Raw genomic sequence first — 17,276 nt, 5'->3', positions numbered from 1 at the left:
GGAGGAGGCGGAGCCAGCGGTGAAAGAGAGCGGGAAAGACAACTTTGATTTTTTCGGCGTTTGGGGGCCGAAACCTGGAGGTATGGCTGGGAACTCGATTGACCCCAGGGCGAAAAACCAGCCGGCGCAAACGCCAAAATGCACTCGTCGGGTGCACTGGGGGGCCGAACGAGCGGAGATGCTCTTAGTCTTGTTGGTAAAATGTTCATGTCATCAACCAACAAGTTATCATACAACTACTCCAATAGGTTGTATCTAAGTTATCCAATAGATGGTGAGAAAATAAATGAGATTGCTCTCTATTTCACCTTGGATCTTGTGCAAAGGTTGTTGGTTAATCCACATACAACTTTGCTCTCTCTTCACATTTATTACATGTCACATCATCACTATGTCCTACGTGGCAAATTTACCAACACCTATCTTACAACTGTTGGAGATGCCCTAAGTGCCCCTTCCACCGATCCCATCGACTTTTTTGTCCCATCGATTTCTTTCCCTCTCGCTAGCGATAAAAGGATTGAAAGAAAACCCCACCTCCCAGAATCAATCATCTTTAATTTGCACAAGGGTTTCCTATGACCCTCGCGTCGCTCCCACCGGGCGACTCGGGGGAGACCAAGCTCGCAGCCGTCGGTCCCCCTCCGTCGGCGCCCTCCTCTCCACCGCTGCCGCCGGCTCGGCCGCGGTGGCGGCGGCCCCGTCTCCGAAGGCAGCATGGGGAGATCCACGGTGGACGCTTCGCTGGGCGTGGGCGCGAGATGCGCCATTCGTGGCGGCGACGCTGGTGCGTGCGAGCTGCACTCACCTGCCTCCTGCGGGAGTGGTGGGAGTGCCAGCGACCGAGTTGGATGCGTGGCCGGCGGTGACCGACGCGGACGGGCCAGATCCGTGCGTCCTTGGCTGCTTCCCCGCGGTGGATCTGGCCTGGTACCTGGATCCGTGCGTGCGTCCGGCTACAGGCGTCGGCGCGGGGCTGGTGGCTCGTGGGTCTCGCTGCACGTGGCCGGGGCTGGTGCTGGTGCTCGCCGACCAAGTGGGTCGGAGCTCCAGGCGCAGTGCCACTTCGATCTGGCGCGGTGGTGGCTGCTGCTCAGCAACGAGGTGGCGGCTCGCTGCTGGAAGCTAGGCTGTGTGTTGTAGGCGGGGGATGGGTGCGTGGAGGAGGGGTGGTGGGCGGTGGAGGTGCTGCAACAGCAAGGTTCGATCCCCCCCCCCCCGCCTTCAGTTTGCACTGCGGGCGCTTCGGATCTGGCCTCCGGCAGGCGTGCGGTGGTGCGCGTGGGCGCGTCGGCGTGCCTGATGTATGGCTGCAACCCGGAACCATGGTGGTTCTTGGCCTCGGGCAGCGCCCCTCTGCTCTTTGCCGGCATGGTGCTTGGTGGGGCACGGTGGCTCGCGTTGCGTCCGGTGGCTCTGCGTCCGGTCGGCCTTTGGTGGATCTGGCGTCTAGTGTTGAGTTTGGCCGTCAGTGGTCTCCGCGAGGTGCAGCTGGCTGAGGCGGTTGGTCGTGCTTCTTCATCGATGGAGGGTTCGACGGCGGTGGTGGTCGGCTGCCGTCTTGCTGTAGGGATGTGCTCAAACTCCGGGTGAGAACCCTACATCGGCTCTATTGATGCTGGCGGTAGCGGCGTCTACGGACGTTGTTTTCCTCGTAGGAGGTGCCGTCGTGGGGCTACAACACCTACAGTTCTTTGTTTGTGGTCTCCGGGTAAAAACTCAAGATCGGGCTTGCCGGATCGGATGACGGTGTTGTGTGCTCGACAACACTACCTTCTTGGAGGCGTCGTCTTGGAGACCCAAACAACGGTTGTTGTTGTTGTGTGTGGTTGTGGGTGGTGCATTTGGTGGTGCGGCCTGCTCAGGACCGAGGGTGGTGTGTTCTTCTTCAGTTGTTTCTCTTCGGCTGTCCTACGTGTGGTCTCCGGCCTGCTACTATGCATGCTCATGACCCTGTTCTGTTGAGGCGAGCTTCGGGCTCTTGGTCTCGTCTTGGTTCACCTTTGCTCAATGACGACATAATGACGCCTCCCCGACTTGCTAATCGTCTTGAACTTTCGTGGCGGAGCGCTCAATCAAGGTTCATGTTAAGCTTTGGCACAAGGTTCGTGTTAAGCTTTGGCACTCGTTGATTGTGGATGCTCCTCTGTTGTGCCGTGGGGTTTGATACGCACGCCGGTGCGGTGCGTTAGGCTGGTTGTAGAATCTTCGTATTGTGATCCCTCGACGCACCCCTCATCTACCTGGTCCTGTTAGTATGCTAGCTAGGTCTTGCCTTATGTTGGGCGTCCTGTTCCTCTCCTTTTCTTGTAACACTTGTTACTTGTCTGGTTTTTGGCTCGGTTTTCCTAATAAACAGGGTCAATTTGTTAAGGTTTTTGATCTGGTTTTCTTATAAACTGGATCACTCTCCTGACATTATGGTCACTTTGAGCAATATATTCAGGTGGAGGGACTCCTCCCCCGGTGATTCTCAGAACAAAAACCACCTCCCACATCCCATCTCCCTTTTGCAGGTCGAACCCTTCCTTGCCAACCAGCCACGCCCATGCACGCACATAAAAACCGCGGAAAACCACCCGCTCCACCTATCGGCGCCGTTTCTTCTCCACCATCCACGGACTTACGGTCTATTAGGGCGAAAAAAATATCTCCTACTGTCCTACATTGTCACCTGCGAATGCGCCGTTGCCGCCGCCCGCACTGGTCCCACGCTATTCCTTGATGGCATGGCCTTGTCCTCGTCATGTCTAGCATCATGCCGTCCGACATGGGCACCGTCGCCATGGCCCATGGTGTTCCTCCTCGACGGCATGTGAAGCAGCATCAACAAAATCCTTACTCCATTCATGCGTTTTTTGCACCAAAAAACCAGGCCGCGAGACGCTACCATCAAGATGTTTGTGGCGCCAGACCCAACGAAATCTTGTGCTTGCATACTGGAGACCTGGTATGTCAGCTGTAATACTAGAGGTATGTTCGCTATTTTTTCTGTTTGCTTAAAAATGGGATGAAACTAGCGTTAACTACATGAAATTCTCCTGAATAAATTGATGTCTGCACTATTTGATGATTGCAGTATTTCTCGATTGATGGATAGTTCTTACCCCCGTTCCCAATATGTATTGCTTTTATTTCAATCTCCAATTTGCACTTTATTTAGGGAGGAAGAAAAGCAGGTGAAATTCCTTCTAATGTTGATATACCTGATATTGAAGAGTTGGAAATGATTTGTGAATCTTTGTGCAAGTTGATGGAACACTGGACATGCTAAACCATGTATGTTCCATCTCCTTCAGTATCATGTCATCCAGATCGGTTTACAATGTCTTCTTTTTTTACTTCTACAGATTTGAGGTTCCTCGCACATTTGGAGGGTCTAGGCGACTTTGTTGAAAATGTTTAATTAGGCTCCATCTCATTATTTTCTTTCCTTTGTGCCATGTTAAAAAAAGCAAACATGGGATCCAAGTTTCATCCGATACCGGAGAGATCTCTAAAGCTGCATTTTATTGAATCTCCTAAACTGGACAAGAAGCTGCAAGCGATCTCTGACAGAAATTGTTGAAAAAAGTACACTTGTAACAAACCAATCCGTGCAAGATACAGAGAATTGTTGCCTCGACACTGGTTCTTCTTCAATGGGCAAAGTGGTGAATGTTTACTGAGAATGCTCGCCCACTCATGGGCAAAGCTGATATCCATGGAGCATTGCTTAGCGAGGCACCAGACGCGGACCTTGGAGATCTAGCTGCTCGCTGGCCTCCATCAAAGACAAGCTGCTGCTTGTCGTGTCTGCTCGTGCATTTTATTATCTGGACAATAAAAGGGATGTTTGTTTACTGAATACCAAATACAGTTACGAAATTTAGCACTATATGTTTTGTTTCATTTCATATTTTGGTCATGATAATAAACTCCCTCCCTCCCAGGAAAGTACATTCACTGCTCATATACTTACTGATTGCTTCTTCAAAATAACATAAACTCAATAGCGGGGAAGCTCGCTTCCTCTTCCACATGTATGCAGTCTGCGCTATGATGTACACCCGTGGAAATGACGAATCTGAGAAGGTTCACTAAATTTTTATGAATTCCAGTGTCATTGCCCTTTTTTCCTCTTGTGTTTTTATGATTGGAGAGTCTCTGACTGATGAGTTATGTAGGGTCGACGCGAGAAGGCAAGTTTATTGAGCCTTATAAGGTCCGACGACGGTGATCGGATAACTATAGCAAGCGCTGAACATTCATGTATCAGCAACAACAAGGTATTTATTTCCGTCAAACTCACTTTGTTATGTTCAGATGTAGACTGTATATTAACTCATTGTTGTAATCTTTTTACGCCTATGCTTACTGTTAAAAGAATGGGCCACTTCACAACCAATCATAAACTGGTGGCCACATAAGGCTTTGAGCAAGTTTTAGGGTCGGGTCATCCACAATTAATCCCGCTTGTGATTCATCCTAATATTTGATGTTAAAATGTAAATTGTATGTCTATGCGCTTAGGCTTTCTCTTTGGTTGGTGGTCGAATAGGAGGTTGCTAGCTTCCCTTTTAAGTCATAGTTCACATATAATTTGAGCACACATGTTTATCTCCGAGACTTGTGTGAGTTGCTTTTTGAAGGCTATGCACGCTAATCCAATATATATTGCAGAGATCACTCAAAGTCAAATAAGAGGAATGCTCACACTTTGGTGTAGAAATTGGTATGTCCGTATGTGTAGCATGTTATTGTTCGATAATTCAACGCAGAGCCCGGGCTCAGATGCACCTGTTCAGCAAAAAATTCAAAAAAAATACTAGAAAAAATCCAAAAAAAATCGGGTGGTAGATAATTAGGTGCGTGAGGTGCGCTGCAAAAATCAACTCGTTTGGACATTTGAGCAAGTCTGTGCAAAAAAGACAAAATCGGGGTCTGTGAAAAAGTTTACTGTTCCGGCATTTTTTTTGGAATTTTTTGAATTTTTCTAGTATTTTTTTAATTTTTTCCGTGAGCGCGGGTGCAGATGAGCCCGGGAGCCAAATCGCCGCACTCAGATGACATTTTGGTGCCCAGGCTTAGATGCATCTGATATCATAGCCATTGAATGTTGTTTTGGGATTCGGGAAATAAGTCACGAGGTGACAGCCTTGGTGCTTGGAAAAATCACGTATTGGGGGAATACACGAGTGAACAGGGCCATACGATGGGGCCACTGCGTAGCGCGCGAGGTGTGGATAGACGGCGCCGTGCGGTGTTGGATTCTGATCCGTGGCCCATTCTGTCAACCCGTGATGCGTGTTTTGACTTTTGACCAAGCCGTGGCACAGACTTTGGCGATGGGTGTTCAGCGGCCCGTTCCAAAATCCTGGGATGAGAGGTGAAGAGTGGGGACTGGTGTCGGGTGCCACTGCTCATTTTTGTTGAAGAGTCTTGGCTACACATGGAGGGCGTCGGCGCCGGTGAAAGGCCACGGCGAGGCAATGGCGGAGGACGACGGGCTGGATTTCCTACAAGATCCGGTGTACAGGTAAGTACCGCCATGAACAAAGTGCCTGCAAAAATTGTCGTCCCCTTTGCCTGGCCTCGATTTTGTTCCACTCCATTGTGTTGGCTGTGTTACTGGTAGGTTTCCCGCCGGGGATTGCAGATAGCTTGGAGCAGCAGGGTCCGGTCCGTCTACTGCCTCTTGCTGGGAAAGAATCTGACTTGCCTATGGCGGCCGAGTTCAACGGGACGTCGGCATGCGCTGAAGTTCTTGGCAGACTGTCCAGTACCTGTGAGCAAAGGCAAGAGTGGAGCAGAGTAAGAAAGCATCGCCGACGCAGTTAGCTGAACCACATGCAAGGTGAATTCTGAAGGTGGACCAAGAGGTGAGGCATCCTTACCTGTGTGCATCTCAGCTACAGATATCTCTGGTAGAGCTTGTAGGTGTGCGCAGTTGTGTGCTTCGAGCAGATTGGGGTTGAAGAAATAAGTTGATGCAATTCCTGTGTTTCTTTTGAAGATTGTTATGGTTTGTCTCACCTATGCTGCATTCGTTAGCTAGGAAAAATTGGATGTTGAGTTCATTATCGGCGGATCGAACCATTTGCAGCTTAGTAGCTGTTTGAGAAAAAGTCCCCAGCCTCGGCTGTGTGCAGAAATCAATTTGATTCAGTTTCTGTATTATCTTCTCAGGGCTGTTATTGTTTGTCTGATTTGGAAGTTTCACAAGTTTTGTATGAAATTGCAAGTTCAATAAATATTCCACAAGCAATTGGGCCCGTGGTATCCAAACAACCAGAGGCTTGGGCAAGAAAATTCATCAATATTACGCGATGTCGCTTGGAATAGTGCGTTCTGCATGTGGCCATCTGTGGGAGAGGTCCAGTACGTTCCAGTTGCTGGTCTAGAACGTCAAGTTCCGTCTGTGCCGATGGTGAGTTAGCAGATGGGAGCAATAAATTCGAACGAGACATGCGTGGGCCAGTGTTTCTGAACTGGACAAATACGTGCAGAAATACATGCTCTGTTGTGCATCTCCATGCAGCTGTGTGGTTCAGATTTCGAGAGCATCTAAGCCCGGGCACCGAATTGAGTTTTCCGTTATTGTTTCCCTTTCTCTCTTTTTTCTGTCAGGAATGAAATATTATGTGGTGTCGTCTCACAATGTATCATTCTCGAAGCTATCTGCAAACAATGTTGTAATCTAATGTGTTTTATTCTTTCAACTCGATGGGGATATGCGGCGGCCCAACTCCAGCTCAGCGCCACCAGACATGGGTAGACGTGCGAGATCCGTGGCGGCAGCATGCCGTGGAGGAGGAAAGACGTGTGAGAGGGAGTTGCTCGCCGAGAGGCTGCCATGGAGGAGAAAGCCAACCAAATCGCCACCGTGCTACCTGCTCCTCTAAACAAATTCTGTACCCATGTATGTAAGGCGCTGCTCTGTAAGGCGTTGCTCCCTCCAGTGACCCATGCCCTTGGCTCTTTGAACCGTGTGACGACAACTAGGAGGACGAGTTGTGGCGGAGGGCCAGCTACGCTCCTTTGACTTCCGGTTCCTGTTGGCTATCTCCATCGAGGTTATTATGGCCTCCGGGCGCATGAACACCGCCCTAATGATGTGATGGGTGTGATGGATCTTGCGAGGCGAGGGCGGTCTGTGGCTGCAGCTTCTTTGAGCGAAATACCTTAGGGGTGAGCCCCACCTGGCATTCTGCTCGGGGGTTTTCAGTTTTGAAGATCCATCCAACGGATTAAGGAGGATATTCGTCTAGGGTCTCTTTCACTATTGAAAATGGGGAAGGAACCCAATTTTGGCTGGACCCTTGGATGGGTGGCGAGCCATTTAGGGCGAGCTTCTCTAGTCTGTTCGCTATCTACGCGGACCCGACGCTCCTGGTCTCCGCGGCATCCCAAGATGGGCAATGGAACACCCCGTTCCGTCGCACATTTGGGCAGGCGGAAAACTGAGGAGTGGGGTTGCGGGGGTGAGGATGCATGGCGACGCGGCGTAGGAGGCGGGGATGCGTGGCGGCGCAGCTGAGGAGGTGGGGCTTGGGACGAGGAGGGGCGGTGCGCGGCGGTAGGAGGCGGGGTTCAGGACGAGGAGGGGCTGCACATCGCCGAAGGACGTGGGGCGGCTGGTGGTGGGTTGTGGAACATGGATACAGGTTAGGGACAAACTAGGGCCGGTCGTGCTCTTTTTTTGTTTTCTTGAGTTTGGGAACATTGCGTCGCGCCTAAATAGGGCGAACTGTTATGAGAATACTATTATGATCCTATGAATCCGAACACACTTTTTCTTTATTTTTTTCATTTTGTCTATTTTTAAAATTCTTGTTTCCCATTTTTTTTATTTTTTCTTTTTTCTTTTTCAAGTCCATTTGTTTTCAAACTTGAACAAGAATTTCAACTTTTGTTCGGAATTTCAAAATATGTTCTCACTTTCAAAATTTGTTCGCAAAATTCAAAAAATGTTTGTGAATTTCACAAATTGTTCGCGGTTTCAATTTTTTCATAATTTAATTTTTTTTCCCTATCTACAAAATTTATTTCAAAATTAAAAACAGTTCAGAAATTTCAAAAAATATTCGTTGTCCAAAATTTTGTTCACAAATTCAATTTCCATTTACGAAATTTGTTCACGATCTCGAAAAAACGTTCTGTTTCTTTTAAAATTTGGACAGAAATTCAAAAAAGTTTCAGAGAGTTTTTAATAATGTTCGCACTTTCAATTTTTTTTAAATGTTTCCGTTCTCAAAAAAACTTGTTCACAAAATAAAAAAAGTTTGGGCAAATTCACTGTAAACTAGTCGCCTTTGATCGTTCTTATAACTCGCGTTTCGTAACTGGCCATTATAAGTCATCAGGTCGTTTGGCTAGGGACAAGCGCTTACCAGCGTGAGGTGCAGGTTCGATCTCTCGCTCGATTTTTTGATTTTTGGACAATTTCCAGCGTGATAACGGGCCGGCCCGCCGGGAGGCTGTCCCTGTGCGGCGCGCGCCGAGAGGTCCCATGCGCCGCATTTTGCGTCAATTTGCTGGGCGTTCACATAGGGCTACTCGTTCGCGAGCTTAGTGGGCCTATCTCGCTAGCGACAAGTACATAACACTGGAATAAAAAAATGCTGCGCTGCCGCGGTTCGAACCCAGGACCGGCTGCCCGAGAGCATAAGATTCTAACCAGTTGGGCTAGTCACCTTCGCTGATTACAGTACAGCGCAATACTTAAGAAACTCAAACGCCGATCCGAATATTTTTTTAAACTCGAACGAATTTTTTTTTCAAAAATAAAACGTCAATGCTTTACTAAACAGGGACATTTGTCAAAATTGTTAAGAATTTAGAGATAACTCAAACATATTTAGACACGCAAATGAATTTTGGAGAAGCGAACATTTTTTAAAAATGGAACATTTTCTAAACTACCAAAAAAACTGAACAGGAACAATTTTACGAAAACATGAACATTTTCTAAATTCCAAAAAAAAATAAACAGGAACAACTTTTGCACGCGAACAAATTTTGAATTTCCCAATTTTAGTCTTTGGAACATTTCATATGTTCTGCGACGTTTCAAAACCGTCTTTGGTGCCACAATTTTAAACCGTTAGCATCACACACTGAACTATCACGTAGTCATCAAAACGTGTATGTCAGATATTTTATAACATCTACAGACGACGCTCGAGGTTCAGCACACCGAGCGGTGCATTAAGGACATAAGCCTTCTGTGCAGCAATGAGGACAATCCTCAGTTTACGGACCCAGTCCGCATAATTGCTACTATCAACTTTCAACTAAATTTTCTCTAGGAACATATCTTAGTAGAACTAAAGCGTAAGCTACGACATTATTTGCAAAGACCTTTTGACTATGTTCATGATAATTAAGTTTATCTGATTATTTAATGAACTCTCACTTAGATAGACATCCCTCTAGTCATCTAAGTGATACATGATCCGAATCGACTAGGCCGTGTCCGATCATCACGTGAGACGGACTAGTCATCATCGGTGAACATCTCCATGTTGATCGTATCTACTATACGACTCATGTTCGACCTTTCGGTCTCTTGTGTTCCGAGGCCATGTCTGTACATGCTAGGATCGTCAAGTCAACCTAAGTGTTTTGCTTGTGTTCCGAGGCCATGTCTGTACAGGCTAGGCTCGTCAACACCCGTTGTATGCGAACGTTAGAATCTATCACACCCGATCATCACGTGGTGCTTTGAAACAACGAACCTTCGCAACGGTGTACAGTTAGGGGAAACACATCTCTTGAAATTTTAGTGAGGGATCATCTTATTTATGCTACCTCGTTCTAAGCAAATAAGATGTAAACATGACAAACATCACATGCAAATCATAAAGTGACATGATATGGCCAATATCATCTTGCGCCTTTTGATCTCCATCTTCGAGGCGCGGCATGATCACCTTCGTCATCGGCATGACACCATGATCTCCATCATCGTGTCTTCATGAAGTTGTCTCGCCAACTATTACTTCTACTACTATGGCTAACGGTTAGCAATAAAGTAAAGTAATTACATGGCGTTTTTCATTGACACGCAGGTCATACAATAAATTAAGACAACTCCTATGGCTCCTGCCGGTTGTCATACTCATCGACATGCAAGTCGTGATTCCTATTACAAGAACATGATCAATCTCATACATCACATCCTTTTGGCCATATCACATCACATAGCATACCCTGCAAAAACAAGTTAGACGTCCTCTAATTGTTGTTGCATGTTTTACGTGGCTGCTATGGGTTTCTAGCAAGAACGTTTCTTACCTATGCAAAAGCCACAACGGTGATATGCCAATTGCTATTTACCCTTCATAAGGACCCTTTTCATCGAATCCGATCCGACTAAAGTGGGAGAGACAGACACCCGCTAGCCACCTTATGCATCAAGTGCATGTCAGTCGGTGGAACCTGTCTCACGTAAGAGTACGTGTAAGGTCGGTCCGGGCCGCTTCATCCCACAATGCCGCCGAATCAAGATAAGACTAGTAACGGTAAGCAAATTGAACAAATCGTCGTCCACAACTACTTTGTGTTCTACTCGTGCATAGAATCTACGCATAAACCTGGCTCATGATGCCACTGTTGGGGAACGTAGCAGAAATTTAAAATTTTCTACGTATCACCAAGATCAATCTATGGAGTCATCTAGTAACGAGAGAGAGGGGAGTGCATCTACATACCCTTGTAGATCGCGCGCGGAAGCGTTCAAGAGAACGGGGTTGATGGAGTCGTACTCGTCGTGATCCAAATCACCGATGATCCTAGCGCCGAACGGACGGCACCTCCGCATTCAACACACGTACGGAGCGGGGACGTCTCCTCCTTCTTATCCAGCAAGGGGGGAGGAGAAGTTGATGGAGATTCAGCAGCACGACGGCGCGGTGGTGGAAGTAGCGGGATCCCGGCAGGGCTTCGCCAAGCGCAAGCGGGGAGGAAGAGGTGTCACGGGAGGGAGGGAGGCGCCAGGGCTTGGGGTGCTGCTCCCATGGGCCTCCCCACTATATATAGGGGTGGAGGGGGCTGGTTTCTTGCCCTCCAAGTCCATTGGGGCGTTGGCAAAGGTGGGGGAAGGAAATCCCATCATTTCCCTTCCTCACCGATTGTTATCCCCCTTTTTTAGGGATCTTGATCTTATCCCTTCGGGATATGATCTTATTCCTTCTAAGGTGGGATCTTGGTGCGCCTTGACCAGGGGTGTGGGGCCTTGCCCCCACTACCCACGTTCATGTGGGTCCCCCCATGCAGGTGGGCCCCACTTCAGAACCTTCTAGAACCTTCCCGGTACAATACCGAAAAATCCCGAACAATTTCCGGTGGCCAAAATAGGACTTCCCATATATAAATCTTTACCTCCGGACCATTCCGGAACTCCTCGTGACGTCCGGGATCTCATCCGGGACTCCGAACAACTTTCCATTAACCGCATACTAATATCTCTACAACTCTAGCGTCACTGAACCTTAAGTGTGTAGACCCTACGGTTTCGGGAGACATGCAGACATGACCGAGACGACTCTCCGGTCAATAACCACCAGCGGGATCTGGATACCCATGTTGGCTCCCACATGTTTCACGATGATCTCATCAGATGGACCACGATGTCGAGGATTCAATCAATCCCGTATACAATTCCCTTTGTCAATCGGTACGTTACTTGCCCGAGATTCGATCGTCGGTATCCCAATACCTTGTTCAATCTCGTTACCGGCAAGTCACTTTACTCGTACCGCCCGTGGCTAACTCCTTAGTCACATTGAGCTCATTATGATGATGCATTACCGAGTGGGCCTAGAGATACCTCTCCGTCATACGGAGTGACAAATTCCAGTCTCGATTCGTGCCAACCCAACAGACACTTTCGGAGATATCTGTAGTGCACCTTTATAGCCACCCAGTTACGTTGTGACGTTTGGTACACCCAAAGCATTCCTACGGTATCCGGGAGTTGCACAATCTCATGGTCTAAGGAAATGATACTTGACATTAGAAAAGCTCTAGCAAACGAACTACACGATCTTGTGCTATGCTTAGGATTGGGTCTTGTCCATCACATCATTCTCCTAATGATGTGATCCCGTTATTAATGACATCCAATGTCCATGGTCAGGAAACCATAACCATCTATTAATCAACGAGCTAGTCAACTAGAGGTTTACTAGGGACATGTTGTGGTTTATGTATTCACACATGTATTATGGTTTCCAGTTAATACAATTATAGCATGAACAACAGACAATTATCATGAACAAGGAAATACAATAATAACCATTTTATTATTGCCTCTAGGGCATATTTCCAACATCTAGATGGTTCCCAAAACTAGTAAGAACTGGCTGGAAACGCTCTAGAAGGATCCCAAAACATGCAGGTACACTAAAGATGGGCCGGCCCTCGCTAGTCGCAACGTGCGGCAAATCCTTGTGCGATTCGTGGACACTTTGCCGCAACGTGCGGCAAATAGGTAATTCCGCGCGCACCTGTAGGATGCAACGCGCATCGTATAGGAGCTCCCTAGTATTCACCTATAATGCTCACTTGAGTAGGCCGGGCAACTGTTTCTTTCCTACGCGTTTGGGAACCCTGAGTTCAGTTTAGATGTTTTTGTCCGGTTTTCTTTTTCTTTTTCAATGTTTTTTCTCGAATACACAGAAGCATACGTATCATGTATTAAAGATAGAGAAGGGGGTAAAGATCCCTTCTACATGGGTATGTTCCAAGCACAGACCCTAGTCCACCCTAGATACATATTTCAGGGTTTTTCTACAGGTGTTTATTGGGTTTCTTCTGTTTTCCTGTTTGTTTCTCGTTTTTCTTGTTCCTCTTTTTTAAATTTTCATGTTTTATTTGTAAAAAATGTGTAACTTTTTTATATGTTATGGATATTTTCCAAAAAAATGCGAACAATTTCTTACATTTTCATGAATATTTTTGAATGTGTGAATATGTTTAAGTGCTATGAATTTTTTTAGTGGAATGAATCTTTGTTTATAAGTCATTAAATTGCTTATAAAATTGGACGACTTGTTTTTCATTTTCTTGGATTTTTTTAAAGTGTGAACATATTTAAAAACTGTAATAGCATTTTTATGTGCTATAATATTTTAGTAATTACACAAACAAATTTTTACCTTACACGAACATTTCTGAACAATTTTCTAAACATGTGAACATTTTGGGAATGGTATGAACATTCTTTCAATGCCATGACCTTTTTAGCTTTTGAGTCTAATTGATGGTTGTGTATAATGCGTGGGAGTATGGCCTATATAACAGTCCAGCAGATAGAGATATCCTCTCCTCCTCCTCCTCCTTCAAAACAAATCTAGGGTTCGTGCCTCTCGCCGGCGCCGCCGCAGGTCCGCCTCGTCTGCAGTGGCCTTAGGGCCATGGGGGCACGTTGGATCTTGGCAAGGGCCAGCAGGAGGGCTTCGTTGTTAGTTCTTCCTTCGAGTTTTGTTAGGGTTTGTGTCCTGCTCAGGAAGATGAGACGGCGGCGGCTCCCTGAAGATGGAATAAAGGTCTCCCCGCCTAGCCCTCGTTCCGATGGTGCATCTAGCATCGTTGGTGGGCGTGTGGAGGTGTGTCTCCGGCGGATCTACTCTCAGTGGATTTGCTTGGATCTGGTTGTTGTTCGTCCATGTTCGTGTGTCTTCGGATTGGATCCTTTCGATCTACGTTATTCTTCATCGGCGACGGTTGTTGTTCTGGTGCGCTGGTCCTATGGGGCCTTAGCACGACGACTTTCCGACTGTCTACTACAACAAGTTGTGCCCGACTCCGGCAAGGGAGGAGCGATGACGGCGGCGCGCCTTCGGCTCGCTTCAGTGCTTGTAGTCGTCGCTAAGTGGTCTACGGATCTGGATGTAATTTTTATTATTTCTAGTGTTCGTTGTACTGCCATAATTGAAGATGAATAGATCGGAAGTTTTCTCGCAAAAAAAATGCCATGACCTTTTTTTAATAAATGTACGAACGTTTTTGTAAATGTCACGAACATTTTATAAAAAATGTATGGACGGTTTTTTTTGCGAGAAATGTATGAACTGTTGTTTAAGCCGCGTGAACAAATTTGCAAATACACATACGATATTTCTAACCAAATTTGTTTCTGCAATTTCTTTGCATAACATTTCTCGAAATAGCAAAAAAAGTGAAAGTGAAAAAAAACAAAGAAAAGAAATAAACTGACCTTCCATGCGCTGGTTTTTTATTTTAAAGACGAGACATCGTGTTCTTTTTTAACACAGTACAGACGAAAATTGAGCCGGCATATCATCTTAAGATTTACGAAGAATAAATCCAAGAATAATGCGAGCACCAGGACTTGAACCTGGTGGGTTGAGGATACCACTGTCTTTTTAACCATTCAACCATAAGTTGTTTCGCGCGAGACAACTTGTTGGGTGTGGATAATTACGGGGCGAGCGCTATGTCCGTCTCGTACTCTCGTTAGACGCTCCCACTCCCCGGTGGAGTGCTCGCAACGCAATAATGCTACACGTACATGCACATTCTACAGATTTTTACAGGTTGAGGACTATGCGCTCTTCTAATTGCCCCCCCTATTTCCACCGGTGGGCCCGTGCGTCTTAATCAATCCTCGGCCGATCAATGTTAAGCAACCTGTAAATCCCCCGTAAAACTCCGTACGTCTAGCATAGTCCCTCGCAATGGCACGCTCGCTCAAAATTGTCAGTCCAGGATTCTACTACTTGCTTTCTCTGTCCATTAGTATCATGTGTTTAGCCTCGTTGTTCATCATGCAGTTCGATCCATGATGCAGCTGACACGCCCGCTCCCAATGCCATGGTTTCGGGCGCTCTTTTTGGTCCGCTGACACCGTCAATGATTCTTACCGTCTTTCTATGCGCTCCTGGATTATCCTATGGACCCTCTGCCACACTCGCCCTTCCTCTTGACCGCAAGTGCTACGCTGCAAAGACTGGCATGGCGATGCGCTGCGCCCATGCCGTTGGATTGCAGACGAGACCTCTCTCGCAGTAGCATTGGAATCTTTTTATCTGCCTCGAGGCCAGTCAAGTAACTTGTTCTACTGACCATCGTTTAGCTTTTTCACGTGTTACCACCATTGCCTTTGTCCATATAAGTCTAAAACGCTTCTCTGCTCGCCTCCTTACTGTTACGGGTGATCTGATCTTCTCCTGCTCTTGATACAGAGAGCTCTGCTCATGGCCCATGAGGTGCGCCTGCCTAAGCTTTGTCCAACTTACAGTTCCCTGTTTCAAACTTTACACTAACCATGCTCTGTTCGATAGTACGAAAGATAGTGACAAATCTTGTTGATTGGGAGATATGGCAGGACGGCTGGCCTCTCGGACTGGGCACCCTGAATCCGAGAGCCGGGGCGGTCATGAGCGTCGGCTCCTCCTCCTCCACCGCGGCCTTCACCCCGTCCCACTGCGTCTCCTCCGTCGCTTCGTCTGATCTAGACACAGAGGTCAGAATCGATCGACTCCTCCTACTATCTGTCTGCGATATAACAGTGGCACTGTAGGTCAGCTGGATTTGATGCTCCTGCTTCTACTTTGTTTGCTGCAGTCGGCGTGGTCTTTGCCGCGCGCTGGCGGCGGCGGCGGCGGCATCACGCTGGCGGCCCTGATCGGCCTGGTGGACGCCATGGAGAGCCGGCGCAGCAGGCGCCGGGGCGAGAGTGCGAGCAGGAGCGGCAGGCTGCGGGCGCTGCTGCTCTCGCTCTGCCTCCGGAGCCACCTGGAGAACGGCGGCGGCGCGGCGCCGTCGCTCGGCCAGTTCCTCGAGATGGAGAGGAGGGCTAGCGGGAGCAGTGGCCATCTCCACAGGATGCTCCCGTGGAACCGTGCCTGACGAACCCGTATCCACGATGCAACCGACGGAGGGATAAGATTTGCATGTTGTTATTCTAAAAAAGAAGGATTTGCATGTTGTTGCTCATTTTCTTCTTTTTTGAGGGACATGTTTTTTTTCAAATACGCAAAGCTTACCTATCATTTATTGATAGGTAGAAGCAAACAGAGTTCCAGGCATTACACTTAGGGACGTACACGGATAAACGGCGCAAAGACGCCCGCGGCGGCCATTGTCCTATTGCTTGGCCCAGAGCGTGCCTGCCGCTTTCTTTCGGCGGTCTGGGCGTCTGTGATCTGCATAGGGCCGGGATTGCGCTCCGCGTCCGTTGGCTCTCGCTCCAGCGCATGAACGCTGCGAGGCCATGGCAACACCTCCATCTCCCCTCTGACCCCGAGGCTGCCGCAATGTTTCACGCGTCCACAACCTGGGCCATCGATAATGGCCTGTCGTGCAGATTCTGGACGGACCACTGGATCAACGGTAGGATGGCGGCGGAGATCGCTCCCCGGTCTTTGATCTGGTCCCTCGCCGTCGTCGCAAAAACCGCCTGGTGCACGACGGCATGCACCAGTGGGTGTGGGTACAAGGCATCGAGGGCGCCCTTGGTCCCTTGGCGCTTCTTCAGTATGTCGAGCTCTGACGTCAGCTGCAGCTCGTTCACCTTTCAGACTCCCCAGACGCGATCCGTTGGCGCTGGACCGACTCTGGCCACTACTTGGCCAAGTCCTTCTACGAGCAGATGTTTGCTGGCTCCATCCGTGACCCCCATTGGCGCCCCATCTGGAAATCTTGGGCACCTCTCCGGATGAAGGGGTTCCTCTGGCTCGCTGCCCTTGACCGCTGCTGGACGACGGCCAGGCTTGCGCGTCACAACCTCCCTCACGATGATTCTTGCCTGCTTTGTGACCAAGAGTTCGGCTGCATCCAACACATCCTGGCCCGCTGCACCTTCTCCAGACAAATCTGGTTCGAGGTCCTCTCCTGGTGTCGGCTGCCCATCCTCCCGCGGCGCCCTGATGTGGATTTTACCCGTTGGTGGGAACAATCCCGCGACCCGCTTCCTGCGAGCGCTCGCAAAGGCTTCAACACTCTTGTTATGCTCACATCTTCAGAGCTTTGGAAGCATCGGAACAGCTGCGCCTTCGACGGGCTACGCCATTCCATCACCAGCCTGTTCGAGACCATCCGTCAGGAGGCTTTTCTTTGGGCTCGTGCCGGACCCAACGGATTGCTCGACATCATAGGCATAGGCTGATTCTTTTTCTATTTGGGTTGAGCAGCCCCATCTTGTTCTTGATGCTCAGGTGTTGCGTTTAGGGACATGTTGTTGCAATGTTGCTCTTTTTGAATTGGGCGTGGCTAGAGGCCAGGTGATCTAAAATATACTACTCCCTCGGTTCTAAAATTCTTGTCTT

At 48.3% G+C, this 17,276-nt stretch overlaps 1 protein-coding gene and 1 long non-coding RNA gene across 4 annotated transcripts; both read left to right on the top strand.

Annotated features, from left to right (window-relative positions):
* The first annotated feature begins 5,250 nt into the window (after positions 1–5,250).
* LOC109732653 (uncharacterized) lies at positions 5,251–6,701 on the top strand. Its single transcript, XR_002225432.4, has 2 exons — positions 5,251–5,518; positions 5,618–6,701. It is a non-coding gene; the product is annotated as an uncharacterized lncRNA (long non-coding RNA).
* An 8,273-nt stretch (positions 6,702–14,974) lies between these two features.
* Positions 14,975–16,040, top strand: LOC109732650 (uncharacterized). Of its 3 annotated transcripts, none has more exons than XM_040403005.3 (3): positions 14,975–15,215; positions 15,326–15,472; positions 15,574–16,040. In XM_040403005.3, the coding sequence occupies exons 1-3, from the start codon at positions 15,204–15,206 to the stop codon at positions 15,856–15,858; spliced, it is 444 nt and encodes a 147-aa protein (XP_040258939.1). In that variant the 5' UTR covers positions 14,975–15,203; the 3' UTR covers positions 15,859–16,040. The 3 variants fall into 3 exon arrangements, with proteins under 3 accessions (XP_040258939.1, XP_020147421.1, XP_073366969.1); XM_020291832.4 differs by having other exon boundaries at positions 14,981–15,215; positions 15,291–15,472; XM_073510868.1 differs by having other exon boundaries at positions 14,986–15,215; positions 15,335–15,472.
* The last annotated feature ends 1,236 nt before the right edge of the window (positions 16,041–17,276 follow it).

This window comes from Aegilops tauschii, chromosome 3 (genome assembly GCF_002575655.3).
Source record: "Aegilops tauschii subsp. strangulata cultivar AL8/78 chromosome 3, Aet v6.0, whole genome shotgun sequence".
Taxonomy (NCBI): domain Eukaryota; kingdom Viridiplantae; phylum Streptophyta; class Magnoliopsida; order Poales; family Poaceae; genus Aegilops; species Aegilops tauschii.
Note: the sequence above shows the minus strand (reverse complement) of the source record. Positions and strands in the feature narration are given on the sequence as shown.

Bases quoted from the DNA above. Each gene is read 5' to 3' on its own strand.
- LOC109732650 (XM_040403005.3), top strand. The intron at 15,473-15,573 runs GTCAGAATCGAT...TGTTTGCTGCAG, and splicing joins CGTCTGATCTAGACACAGAG to TCGGCGTGGTCTTTGCCGCG.